A 23360-nucleotide genomic window follows, 5' to 3' on the forward strand; every position below is an offset into this window, starting at 1 on the left:
AGGCTGTGGCAACTCCAGTACCTTTTGGGGGAGTGTGGCCCAGTAGTACTCCAGATGCTGGGCGTGAAACCCTCATTCTCTAGGTGTCGCTAGGTCCTCCAAACCTCAGGCTATTCAAAGCCTTGTGGCCCCTCAGTCCTCCTGACTGAGACCACACACAGAGCCTCTGCTTCACAAAACAGTCTCGCTCTCCCTCCTCAGACTGACCTACTCTGAGGCACTTTATGCCAGCCTGATTACAGCAGGCCTCACCTGTGATCACCTCAGGTGGAAAGTAAAACCCGTACTGGAAGAGTGTGGACTGGGAACTCCCTCCACCAAGCCCAGCCACCAGTCCAAGTAAAATCCAGCCCAGAAACTGTATACAGAAATGTCTCAGCAAACTATGCTTTGCTGAGACTACTGCCACTCTCTGGATTTTATCTGTCTCACCCATCTGAGGTACCTGCAGTGGGACAACACACCTTCCAGCACTGTTCACATTACCACAATAGATTATAATTTCCCCCCTCCCTGGCACCCACGTCACTCCTAATCCCCCCCATCACCACAGCCGAGGCTGCATCTCCCCGTCACAAAGATCAAAACATTTGGCGACGAGGGGCGGGCATTTGCAGGTCGCGATAGGGACGAGCTTCACTAGCATCGCATGTGACGCTAGAGAAGCAGCGGCCACCATGCGAGGATCAGTAACAACACAGGTGCTGGGGAGTGGTGTAAGTATAATGTATATGAGGTGACCGGGCATTGGGGGGGAATTATTATAAGGGTTGGATAACCCCTGTAAATAAAGCCCTGGAGAACCTCTTTAATACTATGATCTCTACAGAGTGAAAAGAGATTACTAAAATGAAGAGGTAACAATGTTGGGTTTTAATAAGCTTTTTCATGCAGAGAAACTTTTCTATGGAAAGAAAGGAAAGTTTCGGGTATTAGCACATTAATCTAGGGTTGTATGAATTTACTGGATTTCTTCTTTTATTACTCCAAACAAAAACAGCGCCACACTTGTCCATGAGCTGTTTCTGGTGTTGCAGCTCATAACCTCAGTTGTCTACTGTAAGTAATCATGGGTATGTATTACAAATGTATGAACTTTAGTTATAGAAAAAAATGCAAATTGGGTTTTCAAGGAAAACAAACTCAAAAAAAGAAGGGTTATCATATTTTATTAGAAAACACATACCCTTTGCAAAGGTATTAGAAAGTACAGCAAAAGTACCAATACAATAAGTACCAACACAAAGTATCAGTTTAAAAAGTTAGTGATCACTAAAAGCTTAATATAAGAAAGTCCCCATTTCTGTTTCTTTCTTCTCTCTTTTCTTTTCTTTCCTCTCTTCTCCATCCCATTTTCTCCCTCCTCCTCCCCTTACCCTTCACGTGTGTGACTGGTTCTGTGGTTTCCTCCCCACTGACAGGCAGCCGCCTCATAAACCCCTGGCCCTCAGCACTCTCATCCTAATTCTGCTTCTTACACAGACTGAGCATGGGGACAAGTCTGCACTCTCTAGCACAGAGATTGCTTTCTTCTACAGCTTTTCACTTTTGATGCTCCTTTTTACTGGCCTCAACCACAGTGCAAGAATCATTTCTTTGAAGCACTGATTTACTAAGGATTGAGTACCTATTATTTATGCACCCACCAACGTCTCAATAATATACCATACCTTATGCCACCTGGGACATCAATATAGCTTATTTTTCACTTTGGTTCGCTAACACAAGGATTAGTTGTATTCTGGATGTGAATATTAAGCAACTTTTTACCCTCCAGCTTTGAAGTGGATTCCTTTCTGTCCTGAATGACAATGTTTGATACCCAGCATCAATATATGATGCCAAGGTCAAAAAGGAGGGCTGTGCTCCTGCTGGGCTACTTTCTTATGCTTTTGGGATGCTCGGCTGGTCAACAATCTTTTAATGCAGAATCCAGACTTGGAACACAGGATGCAAAGGATGGGTCTACTGTTGTTAGTAGGACCCGCAGGAGGGGATCACAGTATTCTTTGCACGGGTAGGTAGTTGCCATTAATAGCACAATCTGTGTATTGTTGTGTACATTATTACTTAAATAATATTTCAGCAAACCTTTGTAATTTTGATGATATTTCCTGCTTCTGAAAACTCCAGTTTGGCACAACTTTGTGATCAAACTTCCAATATAATGTTATCAGAAATGCACCATAATGCAAGTCCTTTATATAATGCCTCATCTGAAGGTTCTACTGACTGGAGGTTCGCAGTGATCTGACAATCATTTTTGAAGATATTCCAAATAACATCTTAAACCCAGCATTGCTTCTGGAAAAAAGACAATAGTGTATTTTTTTTTCCATAGTTTCCATCCAGCCACTGACTAACCCAAGAGTTAGTTGGTGGTGCGTGATGCTTTGCATACAAGGAGTTTATGTAGGATAAACACTTGCTCATAATCTGCAGGGAATTTGATAGAGCGGTGGATTAAAATTAGGCTCTACATCTTTGCACATACTGTTGCAGGTTATTAAGATATGGATTTTATAAACATTTAAGCTGAAACGGTCCCATGGTACCTCCATTAGCCTGATATGTGCAACATTTGCTGTTACTTTTATATTACTATTAACTAATCACCACAATGCATATCAGAACAGTAAGCGTTGAGATTTGGAGGCCAGGCAGTCACGTAAAATGTGTGCAAGCCAGCAGTGGTTGCTAGAAGTACCCCTCACTCTGGGTAGAATTTAACCCTTTACAGTTGCTTCGCTGGAGAATATTCTTTGTTTGGTTTTAGGCTTTTAACCTATGAAGAGTTATCCACACTTAGTCATTTTATTTGCTAATCATTTTATCTATGTATACAAAGTAGAGACTATGAATGATCCCCTATGTTCATGAATTGTATATATACTATCTTTCCATCTGAAATACAGCCTAAGTGGTTTTTCCTTATCTGTGCTTGGATCAATTGGCTCTAATGCGCTAGTGTTGTGTAACTTTCATTTCAGTATGTGCTATTGAAGATAATCTATACATTCCATACATAAACCTAAATTACTGTAAGATAGGGGTAGTAAACTTTTAAGGGTTTGTTTGAAGCTTCATTATCTGAACACTAGAGGATTCCTGAACCCTCTAATCACTATGTTGTTGGAACTTTCAGTTATTCCTCTGCTTAGAATGCTCTAAATCTGCAAGAGCTATTTGCGTTTTATGAATGAACTTGACTAGGACTTTGCTTACTTTGGATATCTTGCAGGATTTCTACTGGCAAGAAAAACAGAAATCTAGGCAGCAGGATCTACCTAAGCAGCAGCAACTGTCTTAGTTTCTTCCCATTATTAAAACAATAGTACCATATTTGTTACTTTTTTACTTATAGATTTATTTTTCCATAGCTATTAATATGTTTGCTAAAGGCCTCATGCACACGACCGTTGTGTGCATCCGTGGCCGTTGTGCCGTTTTCCTTTTTTTTTCGCGGACCCATTGACTTTCAATGGGTCCGTGGAAAAATCGAAAAATGCACCGTTTGGCAGCTGCATCCGTGATCCGTGTTTCCTGGCCGTGAAAAAAATATGACCTGTCCTATTTTTTTCACGGCCAACGGTTCACGGACCCATTCAAGTCAATAGGTCCGTGAAAAATCACGGATGCACACAAGATTGTCATCCGTGTCCGTGATCCGTGTCCGTTTTTTCCTATTATTTCATTGGCAAACTTGACTTTGATTTTTATTTTATTTTTTCATGTCCGTGGATCCTCCAAAAAACAAGGAAGACCCACGGACGAAAAAACGGTCACGGATCACGGACCTACGGACCCCGTTTTTGCGGACCTTCAAAAAAAACGGTCGTGTGCATGAGGCCTTACTTGGGTACATAGCAGACAAAGAAGTTCTGATTATAGCTACATTTTAATACATATAGAATTTAATGTATTTTGTTCAGCTACTAGGTTTTACCCTTTTTTATTATAGCATATTGTAGTGTGTAAATCAGTTAACATACATGCAATTGGGAAGCAAAACATAAAACATAAAAGTTAGTAAGCTCAAAAAGTTCTGCTGCACTATGGCCTCTTTCACATATTTTGTCATATTTTTGGCCTGGATAAGAGGCGGGTGCGTTGCGGGAACACCCGCGATTTTTCTGTGTGAGTGCAAAACATTGTATTGCGTTTTGCACTCGCGTGAAAAAAATCGCGCATGTTTGGTACCCATGTTTGGGATCAGTGTTCTGTAGATTGTATTATTTTCCCTTATAACATGGTTATAAGGGAAAATAATAGCATTCTGAATACAGAATGCATAGTAAAACAGCGCTGGAGGGGTTAAATTAAAAAAAAAAAATTTAACTCACCTTAGTCCACTTGATCGCGAAGCCCGGCATCTCCTTGTGTCTCCTTTGTTGACTAGGACCTGTGGTGAGCATTAAATACAGGCAAAGGACCTTTGATGACGTCACTCCGGTCATCACATGGTCTTTTGCTATGGTGAATCACCATGGTAAAAGATCATGTGACGTACCATGTGATGACCGGAGTGACGTCATCAAAGGTCCTTTACCTGTATTTAATGCTCACCACAGGTCCTATTCAACAAAGGATACAGAAGGAGATGCCGGCTTCGCGATCAAGTGGAGTTAAAAATAAATTATTATTTTTTTAACCCCTCCAGCGCTATTGTACTATGCATTCTGTATTCAGAATGCTATTATTTTCCCTTATAACCATGTTATAAGGGAAAATAATAATGATCGGGTCTCCATCCCGATCGTCTCCTAGCAACCGTGCGTGAAAATCGCACCGCATCCGTACTTGCTTGCAGATGCTATGCGATTTTCACGCACCCCATTCACTTCTATGGGGCCTGCGTCGCGTGAAAATCAAGTGGGACCTGTGCCTATTGGAGATTTATGGAATAAATGCGTGAAAATCACCGCTCATGTGCACAGCCCCATAGAAATGAATGGGTCCGGATTCAGTGCAGATGCAATGCGTTCAACTCAAGCATCGCATCCGCACGGAATACTCGCCCGTCTGAAAGGGGCCTATGAACTACCATGACCCAATGTGGCTCCCAAGCTGGGATCTTGGGGATTTCTGCTGCATAGTTATGGCATGTTTAGTTACACATACGTCAAAGTCTATGTATGTGTTACATATATCGTAATGTGAGCAAATAAAGTACTTATAGCAGCAGCCTGTGGTACTATATTGAGGTATTTTCGAATATTTCGAATATTCAGAATTAAAAAAAAAGTTGGGAGACAATCAATTTAAGAAGTCTGTAAGAGAGGCCATAATTGTGGTCACCTTCTTCATATTCTTTAATTATTTAAAGAGTAATTAGTAATTACACTTTTAAAATGTTTGATATGTCATAGGGACATATCATACGTTTTGATCGGCGGAGTTCACAGCTTTGAGACCGCCACCGATCTCTAGAACGACGGGTCAGATGCGCTCAGCCGATTGCAGCTTTTCTTCGCTGCTGAGCGCGAGGTGGTAGATGAGCTCATAGACTTTCTATTGAAACTGTCTACAGTCTTTCATTACTCTTTAAAGGGAACCTGTCACCAGGATTTTGGGCATAGAGCTGAGGACATGGGTTGCTTGATGGCCGCTAGCACATCCATAATACCCAGCCCCCATAGCTCTGTGTGCTTTTATTGTGTCAAAATAAACGATTTGATACATATGCAAATTAACACAAAAGAGTCATATCTTACTTGTGTGACCAGAGAAGAGTCATATTTTCTCAGCTCTATACCCCAAATCCAGGTCACAGGTTCCCTTTAAGCCATGTTCTGTCATCAAAATAAGTACATATTATTTATCAATCACATGTGAAAAAATTGGTTTTCACTTCATGTTAGAAAGCTTGTACACCATAATCTTCTGATATTTCATTGTTGGGTTGAAAACTGTAACATATTGCATTATTGAGCAGACAACCTCTCTGGATATGTACTGTTGTATAGAACTAGTATTTCCTTAATATGACGATATTTATATGATGTTTAAAACTGTTAAAAAAAATAGGTGACATCTATCAAGATCAGCGTTTTATGCACTAGTCTTGATCCCCTCTAAGCTGCCCGAGAATGCGACAAATTTATGTTGTGGCTCAATTTGTTGCAATCTCCGGCTGGCCATGCAACACACTTAAATCTACAGAACCCTCCTAGCTGGCCTGCCCCCACCCTCGCAACAGCTCCTTTTAACACCACTTTTGAGGGCCAAAAAGTTGCAAATTGTACCAAAAAATACATGGTATTTGAGATTTTTCAACACCAGAATTGTGTTGTAAAAGGCATTATTTATGCTCCCTATGTGCCTAATGGTATAGCTGAAAATAGCCAAAGAGCACCTATTAACATATATTAATGTAGTCTATAGTATTCAATATGATATAATATTTCTCCTGGTCACACAAATAAAGTATTCTAACATGATGCTAACAAGTATGCTAACATGATGCTAACAAGTATGCTAACATAATGTCTTCAGTGGTAGTCCTAGTTTATTGTATTGAACCCATGACTGTACAAACAATGGTATATCTGTCTAGCTCTAAGTTTCTTGGAGGGCATAGAGATCACAGTCTTGAATGCCCAACTATTATTTACTGTTGGTGTACCCATCAGCTTCTTCAAGTCGGTGCATAGCACATTAGGAAGGTCATGCCTTACATCGCTCATAAACCAAACTAGGAAATGAGAGGGTTAGGACTCATGTAGACATTGTTGACCTACTGTAGTATATACCTACAAATAGTGTAGTGTGACCTCTTCATTTCGTACTGGCATTATGCAGGCCCTAAGAGGTGTCTCGAATAGACTTATTGTGACATTAAAGGGACACTAACTTTAAAAAAAATGTAATAATAACTTAGAAACATCAAAAGTTGTGAACAGTGGGAGTCTGAGTACTAAGACCCTAATCAATCCCTAGAATGAATAAAGAATGAAGCTTGTTCTAGGGATCAGTGGGGGTCTCAGCACTCAGACCCCTGTCAATCACAATTTTTGATATGCCTTTATGACATATCAACATTTTTGCGAGAAGTTAGTGACTCTTTAAGAGAAATACTGACATTCTATACAATGAATACACCATAGAAAAGTAAATATTGGAAAGAAGGAAGGTTAAGGCATTGCTCAATTGCCAATGGTTTATTTTCCGGTTTGAGTTTTTTTGTAGAAAACAGGCATATCTTTATGCGTGTTGGTCTATGTGTGTTCTGATTCTCATATTTTTCTTATTATTATTTTCAAAAGGCCAAATGTATGCGGATCTAGGTTTCACTCTTACTGTTGCCCTGGGTGGAAGACACTTCCTGGAGGAAACCAGTGTATTGTTCGTAAGTGTGCCATTTCTTTCAGCAAATCTAAACTGTTATATGACATCCTTAATGTGCCTATTTTTTTTTTCTTATTTCCTACAGCTTGAGTAATAATGCTTTAAACATATACCCAAAAATAATAAAATAATACTATAATTTTAACAATATAGTTTTTTTTGTCCACACTGTTTTCTATTAAAATGTAAGGCCCAAAGAAAGGTTATTGTTACAGAGAAATCACTTTGTTGTATAAGAGAAAAGCCATAGCCATCAAGTATTTAGACAGAGTCCAATACTGCTGAACCAGTACTTTAAAATATGCACAAATCTAAATTTACATCTTAAGATATTTAAAGCATACCTCCAGTTTTCTACTCCAGGGCATACATTCAAGTGTGTTATGTAGAGCAGGATAAGAATAGAAAAATAGAAGAGAGCGATAAACATTTTGCTAGGTATAATGTGTGCTAAGACATTTGTAGAAACAGTGGCCACTGACAGGTCTACAGCTCCACTGTATGTGTAACATGGAAGACAGTGATAACAACTTTCTGGTAGTAAATTAGGAGGAAGAACAGCTCTATAGCACAAGAAGGGAAACTTTGACAGTAAAAAGCTACTGTAAATCAATAGCTAAGAGCACGATGAAATTAATTTTTACTAGAAATATGCTTTAATACATGCTGTGGGGATTCGCTCTGGTAGTTAGGACAAGCGGAGGCACACAGTTCTTGAACCAAACAGCAGTGTTTATTCACACATTGGTGTATAACAAAATGCAGATAAGGTGTATCACAAAACGTAGGTGGCTTGGTGTTTTTTCACACACAAGGAAAGTCCATAAACAAAAAAGTCACCTTTTCTCCTGGGTGTTAATTCACACCCTGTTAGCAGTTCAGCCTCATCAAGTCCATAGGTGGCCTGTTCGCCTTTAGAGGGGCCCGAGTCCTCTAGCCCGGCTCAAACCTCAGATCCCAGCACAGCCCTCAGTTCACAGCACACAGACTCCCAATTTCCACTGTCAGAGGGAGGTAAATCCACCACACCTGGCAGTGCTGGCTGTTTTTTTTGCCTAGCAAAACTTGGCCTGGAATATGGGGAGTAGTTACCCACCTAGCACTTTGACTACTCCCAGTAAGAGCCGTCCCAGATCAGCTATGACAGCCATGCTAAATCTCAAGGTGTCAATTAGCAATAGCTGCTGCTGACAATAAAATACCGGCTCTTACTTCACTGAGGCCAGGAACCTCGGTGACACATACCTTCCATCCACGATGATTCCAGGTACCTTCTTACAATGCATACCAAATAGCTAATACTCTTAGTTTGGTAGAATTTCATTCTGTATATAATTTGATTTGGGGAATACTTTAGAAGGGACCTTATGAAACTATCCACCAAACACATGCCCAGACCTATAATTTATTATTATTATTATTATTATTTAAAAGTGCCAATAATCCCATGGTTCTGTTCATCAAGAGGGGTTACACATATTGTATGTAATATAAAACATACAATTACAATAAACATGAAAATATTAACAGATTGATACAGACGGGAATAGGAGGTAAAAACTGCTATTGTGGCTGTGTGGTGGCAGCATGCTCATTGCACAAGGTAGGCTTTCCTGCGTTACTTTTGAAGGTTTGGATGTGCGGGAGAGTATGATGTGCTGGGATTATGAGTTCCAGAGTTTGAGGCATGCATGTGAGAAATCTTGTAGACGATTGGCTTCTGATTTCACACAAAATGTAGATATTATGAGGAACAAAGTGGAGAGCAAAGAATGAGGTCATATGAGGAACAAAGAGTATGTGTGGATATGTTTCTGGAAAGCAGGTCAGAGATGTAAAGAGTGTGCAGATTGTGGATGGCCTTAAATGTAAATTTGTTAATTCGCTGGGCAAGGGGGAGCTAGTGAAGGGATTAGCAGAGGAGAGAGTCAGAGGAGAAACAAGGGGAGAGGTGGATTAACTGGGCAGCAGAGTTGAGAATAGATTGGTGAGGTGCCAGAGTTCTAGATGAGGAGAATGTTGCAGTGCTCCAGATAGGAGATAATGACTGCATGCACTAGCATTTTAGTTGACTCGGGTGAGGAAGGAGAGAATGCAAGATATGTTCTTGAGTTGAAAGTGACAGTTGGAAGTAAGGGTTTGGACAGAGGACAGGTCAAGAAGGAGGAGCAGCAGAGTAATGACATTTAGCTTTGGGAGCTAGCAGAACATTGGTTAGGGCGGTTCTAGTTGAGTGACTGGGTCTGAAGTTGGTTTTTACTGGATTAAAAAGTAAGTTGGATGAGAGATGGAATGACATGAATGGGAGTAGTGAGATGGGGAAATAGCTGAATAAAAAGGATGGGTCCAGGGAAGGCTTCTTGAGTATGGGTGTGATGGTTGCATGTTTAAAAGAGAAACAAAAACACCAGTGGTAAGTGATAGGTTGAATAGGTGGGTTAGGGCAGAAACAACTATAGTGGTGAGGTTAGGGATGAGGTGGGATGGGATTGGGTCAAGGGCACAGGTGGGGAGGTGTGATTTGAAGATTAACAGTGGAGAGCTTTTCTTCTGTGACACTGGTAAACTGTGTTATCTAGGAAGAGCACTGAACAGTTGTTTAGGGGGATAGTGGGGTTTGTTGCTTGAGGCTTTCTCAATTTTCAATTTTATCTTTGAAATATGAGGCAAAGTCTTTGGCGAAGATGAGGGATGTGGGAGGGGGAAGTAGAGAGTTAAATATATTAAACAATTGTTTGGGGTTGTGGGAAAGAGATTATATGAGTACTGAAGTAGTCCTGTTTAAAAGAGGTGAGTGCAGACTTGAAGCTGAGAACAGCTTGTTTGTATGAGATGAAGTATTTCTTGAAGTTAGTTTTCTTCCAGTGTCGTTCTGCGACTTTGAAAACTTGCTTCTTTTTTTTTTGTCTGGTGAGTGTGCAAGGGTTGTCAATTGATTTGTGGGGTTCTGGTGTGTGTGAGGGGAGTGTCTGAGTCAAGGGCTGAAGTTATTGCAGTGTTGTAAAAGTAGAGGATGAGTCAGTGTAGTAAAGGGAAGATATGGTAAACAGCAGGGAGATACAGTTAGAAAGTGTGTGAATGGAGAGCTGTTTAAGGTTTCTACAAGTGTGTGCTAGTTTATGTACTAAAGGGGCAGTTGTAGATAAAGTGTTTGAGAATGTAAGAAGATTGTGGTCAGAAAAGTAGAGAGGAGAGTCTGAGAGATTAAATATGGAGAAGAGGCAGTTGAAGACCAGGTCTATCATGTGTCCATCTCTGTGGGTGGCTGTGGAGGACCATTGCGTGAAGCAAAAGAAGGAAGTAAGAGATAGAAGTTTGGAGGCAGTTGGGTTGTGTGTGTCAATAGGGATGTCAAATCCCCCATGATGATGGCGGGGATGTCAGTGAAGAGGAAGTGTAGAAGCCAAGTATTGAAGTGGTAAAAAAGGGTGGTAGCAGGGCCTTATAGATGGTAGATGACGGCTTTTTGGAGACTATATAGTAGTATACATCTGTCACTGACTCCCATGAATAAAATATACTGCAGGGTCCCCATGATCATTATTAAGGGGTTACTATGTGTTTGAATAAAGCAGTGGCTAAGCATGTGTGCTTCCATTCCATGGGTAAGGGGGCATGACCCCCGAAACTTCACGCATGAACTAGCGTGGTACAGCTCAGCGTCCTCTGAACAAAAAGTGCCTTTGAGCCATATATGTATTTTATCAAGAAGAATAAAGCTACAAATATATTGAAGATACTTCCTAAGTGTGAGTAACTTTTTCCTTATACGCTTGATCATAATACTAATGAATGGTGGCTGAATTGTATGTGAGAAACTGCAAGTATAGAGTCAAAGTGAGACTCGTTTGTCAGCCTATTATTTGCACACAGGGGAGTGCTTTGATTGAATATATATGCTTTCATTCCATACAAGCTCTTTGCGACTCACATTTTACTTTTCCTGTGTCTTCTCATTACAGTGAGAATACATTCTGAAATACTGTACTTATTTTAACCTGTAAAGCCCTGTATAACTTGACTTCTCTATATCTCCACTAATTTCCAGACACATGCATACACATGACTATTCTCTCTTACAATAATAAGTATTATACTACAGGATTTTCTCATATTTATCCTCTTTAGAATTCCATTCTACATGTCATTCACTGCTACTTCAATTCTTCATATTTTCAATCTTCAAATAAGTTGGTACAGTATGTAGACCCCTTTTTTGCTTTTGGGTTTGGTTGCTGTGTTTAAGTTTTATTTTAAGGTCAAACTTATTTTTTATTTTTTCCTCAACTCTTGATTGGCTTTGGCTTCTGATTTCACACAAAATTTTGATATTTTGAGAAAACAGTAAAAACATGACTACACTGCATGGTCAAAAGTATTTAGAAACCCTCCTGTGTGCCTAGCCATTTTAGAAACATCTTTAGCATACAGATAGGGCAGAATGGGACCACCAAGAGTTGAGCCATGAAGTCTGTAAAAATCATTTAGCAATGGCTGCACCATTTTCAAAACCACTTCTGGAAGCACAGTCAGCACAGTCATTTTTCATCAGAAATGTAATAAATCGGGTTTCCATGGCTGAGTAGTTGCTCACGAGTCTTAGAGTTCCTTGTGTAGCACTGTTGGCTGAAGTATTGTAAAGCACACCTCTGTCGGATCATACTTTACCATCTGGCAGTCTGTTGGATGAATGTGGGTTCAATAGATGCCAAGAGAATGGTCTCTGCCCAAATTTGTAGGCCAACTGTAAAGTCTTATGGAGAAGGGATAATGGCCTGGAGCTAATATCATTGATACTGGGCTGTTTGAAATATGTGTAATTGTCCAGAATAGAACAGAATTCTAGAGAATATTGTGTTTAAAACTTTGTGACAACAGCTTGGGTAGAAGTTCTTCCTGTTTCAGCATATCAACAAGCACATGTATTTTTAAATGTAGGGTCTAGTGTTGATCGAGCACCAAAGTGCTCGGGTGCTCTGGCTGAACACATTGGGATGCTCGGGTGCTTTACCGAGCACCTGAGCACAATGGGAGAACCCGAGCATTAAACCATGCACCCCATGCTCTGAAGAGGGGAGGGTGCCTGGTTCATAGGAAAAGGTCAGAAAATGATAAAAAATACTACTGAAATGGTTCGGGAACAGCATGGGGAGGATGTCTGGATGCATATTGGACTCCCAGGTAACTGCTGGGAATGATGTTGTCCGAGTAGTACGCCACTTTTACAGACTGACAATAATATGCACCAAACCGAAGCTAAAATCGATTTTAGAGGAATAATTGTTAGGAAACATTCTTTCCTGTATATTTACTTGTATATAAAGTGCAAGTGCTGCCAAAAATTACAAGGAAGAGGCACTCCGATACAACCTGTATATCACATAAAGGAGGACCTCATTCACATTGTGGTACAATTGTTCAGGTAGTGGGACTCCTACACTCATAAAGCCTATGCACTAAGTGAAAGGGCTGCCAAAAATTACAAGGAATCGGCATTCCAATACACCCTTTGTAACACATAAAGGAGGGCTTCATACACAGCCTTGAAGAATTATGATTGATGGCCTGCTTATCTGACCATCGAAAACATTATGGGCGAGGGTCTGCTGCCGCTTTGGTGACTCTAGATAACCTGGGGCCAATCGCACGTCCCCGTGACGGCGACGATCCATTCGGATGTCTGCCCTATCAACTTTCGATGTTATTTTCAGCGCAAACCATGGAGACCACGGGTAATGGGGGAATCATTGTTCAATTCCGGAAAGGGAGCCTGTGAAACAGCTACGGCTACCACATCCAAGCAAGGCAGCATACGCGCAAATTACCTATTAGGTATAATTAGTTGAGGGCCTGCAGGTGAGTTGACCCTGTAAAATATTTTTGGTGCGGGCCTGCTGGTGAGCTGACCCTGTAAAAGATTGTAGGTGAAGGCCTGCTGGTGAGCTGACCCTGTAAAACATTATATGCGAGGGCCTGCTGGTAAGCCGACCCTCTAAAAAATTATATGTGAGTGCCTGCTGGTAAGCTGACCCTCTAAATATTATATAAGAGGGCTTGCTGGTGAGCTGACCCTGTAAAACATTAAATGCGAGGGCCTGCTGGTGAGCTGACCCTGTAAAATATTGTAGGTGAGGGACTGCTGGTGAGCTGACCCTGTAAAACATTATATGCAAAGGGCATATATGTGAGGGCATTATATGAGATGAATAAGCATGTGTTGATATGATGAAAGAGGAGAAGGAGAATGAGAAAAAGAAGATTGAACCATATACCCTTGTTTGTGGTGGAAGGGGTGCATGGGAATAAAGTGCATTCAGTACATTATAAACAACACATTTAAAGTGCCTTTATGTTCATCAGCTTTCCTCTGATGGAGTCGATGGTCATTCCAAGCCTTGTTTATTTTTATAAGAGTCAACCTGTCAGCATTTTCAGTTAACAGGCAGATACGCATATATGTTATAATGCCACCAGCAGCACTAAATACTCGCTCAGACAAAACGCTGGCGACAGGGCAGGTCAGCACCTCCAAGGTGTAGAGCGCCAGTTCGTGCCACGTGTCCAGCTTGGACACTCAGTAGTTGTAAGGCACTGAGGGATCATTGAGGACGCTGACACGGTCTGCTATGTACTCCTTCACCGTCTTCCAAAAATTTTCCCTCCTTGTGACACTAGACCACACATCAGGGTGAGGGTGGTGGCTGGGTGTCATGAAACTGTCCCAGGCTTTAAAGAGTGTTGCCCTGCCTCTGTTAGAACTGCTGTGTGTTCCTCTTGTCTCCCCTTCTCTGTTGGACAAGGAACCAGTGTTGTCAGATGGAAATTTTTGGAGCAATTTTTCAACAAGGATCTTCAGGTTTTGCTCGTCCTCTCCACTAGAGGAATGAGAGATTATAAGTTCTCTTTGTAGTGGGGGTCGAGAAGAGTGAACAACCAGTAATCCGTGTTGTCTAAAATGCGTATAACGCGTGGGACACGGGAAAGGCAGCCTAACATGAAGTCAGCCATGTATGCCAGAGTACCAACAGGCAAGACTTCACTGTCATCATCAGGAGGATCACTCTCAATCTCCACTTCCTCTTCCTCCTCTTCTGCCCACCCATGCTAAACATATGTAATTAAACTTCCATGGGTACTACCCTCTGTAGCGAAGGCAATTGTCTCCTGCTCTTCCTCCTCCTCTTCACCGTCCAATTCGCGCTGAGAAGACGAACTGAGGGTGGTCTGGCTATCACCCTGTGTAATGTCTTCCCCTATTTCTACCTCTTCCAGATGCAAAGCGTCATCCTTAATTGTGAACAGCGAGTGTTTGAGTAGTCACATAAGTGGGATGGTTACGCTGATAATAGTGTTATTGCCGCTCACCATCTGTGTCGATTCCTGAAAGCGTCTTAAAACCTCACAGAGGTCAGACATCCATGCCCACTCCTCACTTGTAAATAGCAGAAGCTGACTGGTAAGGCGATGACCATGTTGCAGCTGGTATTCCACTACTGCCCTCTGCTGCTCACAAAGCCTGGCCAACATGTGGAACGTGGAGTTCCAGCACGTGCTCACGTTGCTTCACCCGGCTACGATCATAAACTCTACGGTACTTGGACCTTCTCATTGACTGCTGACTTCAGAATCCCTACCCGGCCAGGCCGGCAGACCTGGCAGCGCTTCTGGTGACGACCGTGGGTGCCTTCAGACCTTAGTCACGGGTGCTAGGCTTTCCCCCCTGGGGCAGATCTGGCCTTGTCTGGCCAGTAGGTAGTTATTAGCCTTGGTGTGGTTACTTGAGTTTGAATTTCTTTCAGTAGGGAGATGTCTCAGAAATTTCTTCCAGAGGGGTCCTCATCTTCTCGGGACAGCGGGGAGCAGCAGTCCGTGCGGTCAGCGTAGTTGCCGATAAGGTTGTGGACCGTCCCTAAGCTGACTGCAGAATTATCAAGAAGGGGGATTCCGTTCCCGGCCTCCGCTAGGAAGGCTGAACTTTACCACCTTCTGTCTACAAAACCGGCGGCTCCTAGCCGAGATGAGGTTTCCCTTAGTACCATTCTGACTTCCCTCACGCAGCTACATGCTGCTGTCAACGTCATGGGTGCATCTGTGTCAGATATGCAGGCTAGGCTGGAGACTGTCGAGGCCCGGCCTGCAGCGTTCGATACAGGAATGCAGACGGTGCCCGTCGCCGGTTCATCAGCCTCCGCAGCGCGGGTGGGTCCAGCCTTTCTTCTACCATAGCACCATCCCATTTCGTACCTGCTAATATCCGGCAGGATATTCTGGAAGGAAGGGACGTCAATCTGGCGTCTCTTCTCGTGCCGGCACACGAAGCCCCGGACAACAAGACCATATCCTGCGGAGAGGTCTCTGTTGTGCTCAAGTCTAGGGACACAAAGCTGAACAGGAAACTCAATGTTGCCGAATTTGTGTTGGCTTTCAGCCTCTACCTGGATGTGGTGTGCTCTGTTAGCCCCCTTAGGAGGGAGGAGTTTGACCTGTATTTGTTTAAAGTCGTCGATCTAGGGTACAAATATAGAGGCACTGCCTTCTATGACTACCACCGCTCCTTCTCGGCCAAGGCAGCGGCCACACTCGCTCAGTGCAAGCATGTCATAGATTGGTCACGGGTGGATACCGAGTTGTTTTGCCGTCACTTTGCGGGCCTGAAGGCTCCAACTTGCACTGGTTGCGGTTCTTACGCCCACACGGCCGGCTGGTGTTCAGAGAGCGGTAGCGTAGCTGGGCCTTCCGTATCTAGCGTTATCCCCGCCCAGCCGGCTAGTAGGGTTTCCGCGTCCATTGACAAGTTGGGTCGCTTGGTGAAGTACCTCGGCAAGTCACCGTTGTGCAACAACTTTAATTATGCGATATGCCACTACAATCAATGCAGATTGTTGCACTTATGTACCCTGTGTTTCAGGGCCCACCCCCGCGTCGCTTGCACACAAAGAGGGGGGAGTCACGCATGACTAAGCGTGGTTAACGTGGATCTCCTTGCCTGTTTCCTAGCCGGACATCCAGACTCAGCTTGGGTAGAGTTTGTGCTCAACGGTTTGCGGTACGGCTTCCACACAGGCTTGCTTGCCCTTCCTCAAGCCCCACATGAGTGCAGGAACTTGTTGTCGGCTACCAGAGATCCCGAGACGGTCACACAATTAATTCAACTCGAGCTAGACAAGGGTTATGTGATCGGCCCAGTGCAGCAGTCTCCGTTCGATTGCTGGAGGGTTAACCCGGTCGGTGTGGTGACTGGCAAATTTTCCAATAAAAAGAGGTTGGTTTACGACTTGTCGGCCCCACATTCCTTACCAGTCCCCAGTCTGAATTCTTTGATCCCCTCGGACGAATTCTCCATGAGATACGCCTCTATCGATGAGGCTATTGAGGTCATACTCAAGTTCGGGAGAGGGGCCTGGTTATCTAAGGCAGATATCACAGACACCTTTAAACTGCTCCCCATCCAGCCGGATCTCTGGCAGTGGCATGGGATTAAGTGGCAAGGGCAGTACTACTTTGCCAGCAAACTGACCTTCGGGTCCAAGTCTAGTCCATGGCTCTTTGATCAGTTGGCTAGCGCTTTGCATTGGGTGTTGTCAGATGTCTTTAAGGTCAGCCATGTCACTCATTACCTGGACGACTTTCTTCTTTTCGAGCCCCCGGTGCGGCAGCCTCAGGACCTACAACGCTTGCAGACGGTATTTTCAGATCTTAATGTGCCAATAGCTTCTCATAAAGTAGAAGGCCCCGACACCACCATTACCTTTTTGGGAATACGTTTAGATACAGTGCGCTTGCAAGCGAGTCTCCCATCTGATAAGTTAGACAGGATTAGGCAGGTCGTGCATAGGTGGGCTCAAGTGAGAGTGGGTTCAAGAGCGGACTGTTAGGCATGCTCAATTTCGCCATGCGCATCATTCCCCAAGGTAGGTCCTTTATATCTAGGCTCTTGGCGCTGCTCCCGCAGGCCCGCGCGCAGGACGAGATGGTACCTTTAGGTCCAGAGGCCATGGCTGACCTGGTGATGTGGGATAGGTTTTTGACACACTGGAACGGTGGTACTTGGCCGCCGGAGGTCGCGTCCATCCCAGGTTTCTCTTCATGTTCCGCCTTGTTTGAGGTATATCCCTTAGTGGGGGCAGCAGTGGCCTGGGGCGAGCTATGGAGAAACTGTACGGTCCTGTTCCTCACTGACAATACGGCAGTTGTGGACATCATCATGAAGGGCAGGTCTAGTTCCAAACTGGTCATGTCATTCGTGAGGAGGTTCGTCTGCCTATCTTTGATGCATAATTTTCGTTTCATATGTAGACACATTAGTGGAGACCGCAACATCGCTGCAGATGCCCTGTCCCACCTTAATTTTCCACTTTTCTTTCAGGTTTGTCCAGTGGCAGATCGGTTGCCAACGCCAATACCTCACCAGTCCCAGCTGCGCTTGGACTAGTCTCTCATCTCACCGTAGCTAAGAGACTGATGGCCAATTCCTTGTCCAGTAATACTCTGAGGGCTTACAAGACAGCTTGGCACCTGTTTCAGGAATATGAGAACACCTACCCGGCCGCTGGCCTGGGGCCTATCACTCACCTATTGGGCTTCGTTGGGTTTTGCCACTCTCAATTAAACCTGTCCTATAGCACTGTTAAACTATACCTGGCAGGTATTCAGCACCATTGGTATATGCTACATCCGGACCTACCGTCACTCTTCTCCGCCCACCCTATCAAAGCAGCGTTGATGGGTTTGCGCAAGATGTCTGTTGTGAAACGACATGTGCGTCAGCCATTTACCGGTAGCTTGTTCAGGTCAGTGACAGACAAACTGAAGGGTAAACCGTTCGGCCCGCAGGTAAGTGCTCTGGTAGAAACAGCCTTGTACCTGGCCTTCTATGGATTTATCAGGCCAGGCGAGCTCATGGGCACCAATACGCCGGCTGGGTGCTTGCGGAAAGGTCAGCTCATCCGGCGCGGGTCCATCTATGTCCTCACCTTGGCCTCGTCCAAGACATCACGGCCGGGGGAATCGGTGAAGGTCAGATACTTTCCCACGGCCAACAGATGGTGTCCGGTGCAGGCCTTGGATGCTTGGCTGCGTATTATTGAGTCCAAGCCGGCATGTTCTCCCTTACTCGAACTAGGCAATGCCCGGCTAACCACCGCGGCCTTTCTTAGGTACATTCGGGTTTTGTTGACAGGTTCAGGGGTCGATCCTCTCTCGATCACAGGACATTCCTTCCGCATTGGCGCTGCAGCTGTGGGTCCATGCATAAGGTGCCAGTACATGTCATCAAACGGTTGTTCGTTGGACTTCCGCGTGTTACATGCGTTATATCCCGGATCCTCAATACAAAATGTCACTGGCTTTCCAAGTTTTGGTTTTGTAGTTTTCTGTTATTAAAGTCTTTTCAAACTCCTATGCATGATTCTTTTGGCCCCTTTAGGCTACCCTTCGATAAGCAGTTCCGGCATAACTCTGCTGCTTCTAGGTGGGGGGGGGAGTATAGGCTTAGGTAGGGTATCCTCTCATCATGAGCCGATCCGAGCACAAATTTTTGATTAATTACTAGAGTGTAAACCAGAACAACATATATGCTCAACCTTTTGAATGCTCTTGTGGATCATTGGCTATGAATTTAAAAGTCATTATTAGGGTCCATTTACATGTCCGCAATTTTGTTCCTCATTTTGCGGAACGGAATTGCGAACCCATTCATTTCGGGTCCGCAATTCCGTTCCTGAAAAAAATAGAACATGTCCAATTCTTGTCCGCAATTGCGGACAAGAATAGGCATATTCTATTAGTGCCGGCAATGTGCGGTCCACAAAATGCGGAATGCACATTGCCGCTGTCCGTGTTTTGCGGATCCGTGGATCCGCAAAACACGTTACAGACGTCTGAACGGAGCCTAAACTAGTGAAAAGCCTTCTCATAGAGAAAGAAGAAGCAAGCAAAGGGAGACTAGCTCTTTATTAATGGCCACAGCTGTGGAATGAAGTACTCATATTTGCATGCAGTGATTCAATTAGATGGAAAGTTCCTAAAGCAATTTTCCCTTCATTAGTCTAATGAGACATAGAAAACTGTGAAAATATGTGAGTATTGAATCCAACAATTTCATTGTGCAACTGATAAATGGCTAATTTCGCAATATATTGTTTGGTTGCTAAATCATTATATCCTGTAGATGCTGAATCATCTCTAACAAATAGCGTTTTGGAGATGCTTCCAAGGCAGTCGTATGTCACCACAAACAGTGCTAGTTTTTGATGGACCATACTGCCTGCAGATGCCAACAGCCTTGGAAGTAAATGCATGGGGCAGACTTCATGGTCCATTATACAGACAGGCTTCTGTCGACAGTGTTCCACCTTTACTATACCCTTGAAAAAGCCCTGGCAATGGCTGACGAAAATTATATGTAATTGAACTTCACTGAAAATAAAAGCAGTTCATTTAAAAGTTAATTTTGGAAAGTTACTTTATAACTGGAGCTATACCCTAAAGAGTTAAAGGCGTATGTTTCACTGATATGCAGTTTTGGAGGCACTCCTTACAGGGAAATATAAATACTATGGGCCATATAATATCTGACTTATTTGAAAATTAAATATTATACATGGTCCAAATCAAGCTGGGCTGTTTATATAATGTCTCTCAGACTTTGTTTTGGAGACATTAACTTTATATTTGCAGCAATTCCAGTTTCTTGAATTTATAGGCTTTTTAATAAATCTAATGTTTTATGTCCATCTAACATTATTTTACAAAATCTATAGATGACATGTAATTGTATAAAAACATATGAATTGGCAGTAGAGTAGAGGCATTGTAGTTTGGCAATGTATAATATGTTTTCAGTAGTATTATGCTTGTTATCATGGAAACATTGGGGGAGATTTATCAAACTGGTGTAAAATAGAATTGGCTTAGTTGCCCATAGCAACCAATCAGATTCCACCTTTCATTTTCCAAAGGAGCTGTGAAAAATGAAAGTTGTAATTGTTCCTTAAGGTTGGGGCTCCACGGTGATGGCAGCGTTCACATGATCAATGGTCACAGTGTAGCATTGCGCCATATAAATTAATGGGAACAGTGTCTGCTGGATTTTTTTTGTTACTTTGTGGTTGCAGTAGCGGCAACTTGTGAGTCGCGCTGTTACCCCATTCATTTCTATTTTTTGCTTTTAATTCTTAATTTAAGGAAAATAGAAAAAGCAAATACAATAATCGGACCTCTTAATTAGGGATGAGCGAACCCGGACTGTATAGTTCGGGTTCGTACCGAATTTTGGGGGTGTCCGTGACACGGACCCGAACCCGGACATTTTTGTAAAAGTCCGGGTTCGGGTTCGGTGTTCGTCGCTTTCTTGGCGCTTTTGTGACGCTTTCTTGGCGCTTTTTGAAAGGCTGCAAAGCAGCCAATCAACAAGCGTCATACTACTTGCCCCAAGAGGCCATCACAGCCATGCCTACTATTGGCATGGCTGTGATTGGCCAGAGCACCATGTGACCCAGCCTCTATTTAAGCTGGAGTCACATAGCGCCGCCCGTCACTCTGCTCTGATTAGCGTAGGGAGAGGTTGCGGCTGCGACAGTAGGGCGAGATTAGGCAGATTAACTCCTCCAAAGGACTTGATTATTGATCGATCTGCAGCTGTGGGTCATTGAGCTGCTGATACTCAATTGCTCACTGTTTTTAGGCTGCCCAGACCGTTTGTCAGTCACTTTTTTCTGGGGTGATCGGCGGCCATTTTGTGTCTTGTGGTGCGCCAGCACAAGCTGCGACCAAGTGCATTTAACCCTCAATGGTGTGGTTGTTTTTTGGCTAAAGCCTACATCAGGGTGAAGCTGTCACACCAAGTGCATTTAACCAGCAATAGCCTGTTTATTTTATGGCCATATACTACATCAGGGGCAAGCTGCGCCCGTCACCAAGTGCATTTAACCCTCAATGGTGTGGTTGTTTTTTAGCTAAAGCCTACATCACGGTGAAGCTGTCACACCAAGTGCATTTAACCAGCAATAGTCTGTTTATTTTTTGGCCATATACTACATCAGGGGCAAGCTGCGCCTGTCACCAAGTGCATTTAACCCTCAATGGTGTGGTTGTTTTTTGGCTAAAGCCTACATCAGGGTGAAGCTGTCACACCAAGTGCATTTAACCAGCAATAGTCTGTTTATTTTTTGGCCATATACTACATCAGGGGCAAGCTGCGCCCGTCACCAAGTGCATTTAACCCTCAGTAGTGTGGTTGGTCAAGCTGTCACACCAAGTGCATTTAACCAGCAATAGTCTGTTCATTTTTTGGCCATATACTACATTAGGGGCAAGCTGCGCCCGTCACCAAGTGCATTTAACCCTCAGTAGTGTGGTTGGTCAAGCTGTCCCACCAAGTGCATTTAACCAGCAATAGTGTGGTTATTTTTTGGCCATATCCCAGTCTAATTCTGTCAGTAAATCTATACCTGTCACCCAGCGCCTAAATACTAGGCCTCAAATTTATATCCCGCTAAATCTGTAGTTACTGCTGTACTGTTGTGGCTGGGCAAGTTATTTAGTGTCCGTCAAAGCACATTTTTTGTTCTGGGTTGAAATACAATTCCCAATTTAGCAATTTCCTAATTTAGTGTTTTCTGCTGTATCAGAGCTATTTGAAATCTATCCCTAAAAGGGTATATAATATTCAAGGTGCACATAGGGTCATTCAGAATAACTTCACACACACACGCTACTGTGCATTTCCAAGTCTAATTCCGTCAGTAAATCTATATCTGTCACCCAGCGCCTAAATACTAGGCCTCAAATTTATATCCCGCTAAATCTGTCGTTACTGCTGTACTGTTCTGGCTGGGCAAGTTATTTAGTGTCCGTCAAAGCACATTTTTTGTTCTGGGTTGAAATACAATTCCCAATTTAGCAATTTCCTAATTTAGTGGTTTCTGCTGTATCAGAGCTATTTGAAATCTATCCCTAAAAGGGTAGATCTATTTGAAGGTGCACATAGGGACATTCAGAATAACTTCACACACCCGCTACTGTGCATTTCCAAGTCTAATTCTGTCAGTAAACCCATACCTGTCACCCAGCGCCTAAATACTAGGCCTCAAATTTATATCCAGCTAAATCTGTCATTAGTGCTGTAGCTGGGCGAGTTATTTAGTGTCCGTTCAAGCACATTTCTTGTTCTGGGTTGAAATACAATTCCCAATTTAGCAATTTAAAAATTTAGTGGTTTCTACTGTATCAGAGCTATTTGAAATCTATCCCTAAAAGGGTAGATCATATTGAAGGTGCACATAGGGACATTCAGAATAACTTCACACACCCGCTACTGTGCATTTCCAAGTCTAATTCTGTCAGTAAACCCATACCTGTCACCCAGCGCCTAAATACTAGGCCTCAAATTTATATCCAGCTAAATCTGTCGTTAGTGCTGTAGCTGGGCGAGTTATTTAGTGTCCGTTCAAGCACATTTCTTGTTCTGGGTTGAAATACAATTCCCAATTTAGCAATTTAAAAATTTTGTGGTTTCTGCTGTATCAGAGCTATTTGAAATCTATCCCTAAAAGGGTAGATCATATTGAAGGTGCACATAGAGACATTCAGAATAACTTCACACACCCGCTACTGTGCATTTCCAAGTCTAATTCTGTCACTAAACCCATACCTGTCACCCAGCGCCTAAATACTAGGCCTCAAATTTATATCCAGCTGAATTTGAATACAATACATTGGGCCAAATAATATTTTTGTTGTTGTGGTGAACGATAACAATGAGGAAAACATGGTCGTGGTGGTGTTAGTGGACCCTCTGGTGCTGGGAGAGGACGTGACCGTTCTGCCACATCCACACGTCCTAGTGTACCAACTACCTCAGGTCCCAGTAGCCGCCAGAATTTACAGCGATATATGGTGGGGCCCAATGCCGTTCTAAGGATGGTAAGGCCTGAGCAGGTACAGGCATTAGTCAATTGGGTGGCCGACAGTGGATCCAGCACGTTCACATTATCTCCCACCCAGTCTTCTGC

General features: G+C 43.2%; 1 protein-coding gene across 1 annotated transcript in view; it reads left to right on the forward strand.

Annotated features, from left to right (window-relative positions):
* The first annotated feature begins 1494 nt into the window (after positions 1-1494).
* The window catches only part of FBN2 (fibrillin 2), a 340887-nt gene continuing 319021 nt past the window's right edge, over positions 1495-23360 (forward strand). The window contains exons 1-2 of the mRNA XM_044275860.1: positions 1495-2017; positions 7266-7348. Coding sequence (XP_044131795.1) covers positions 1806-2017; positions 7266-7348 — 295 coding nt within the window. The 5' untranslated portion in view covers positions 1495-1805. The remainder of the gene's footprint in view (positions 2018-7265; positions 7349-23360) is intronic.

This window comes from Bufo gargarizans, chromosome 1 (genome assembly GCF_014858855.1).
Source record: "Bufo gargarizans isolate SCDJY-AF-19 chromosome 1, ASM1485885v1, whole genome shotgun sequence".
NCBI lineage: Eukaryota > Metazoa > Chordata > Amphibia > Anura > Bufonidae > Bufo > Bufo gargarizans.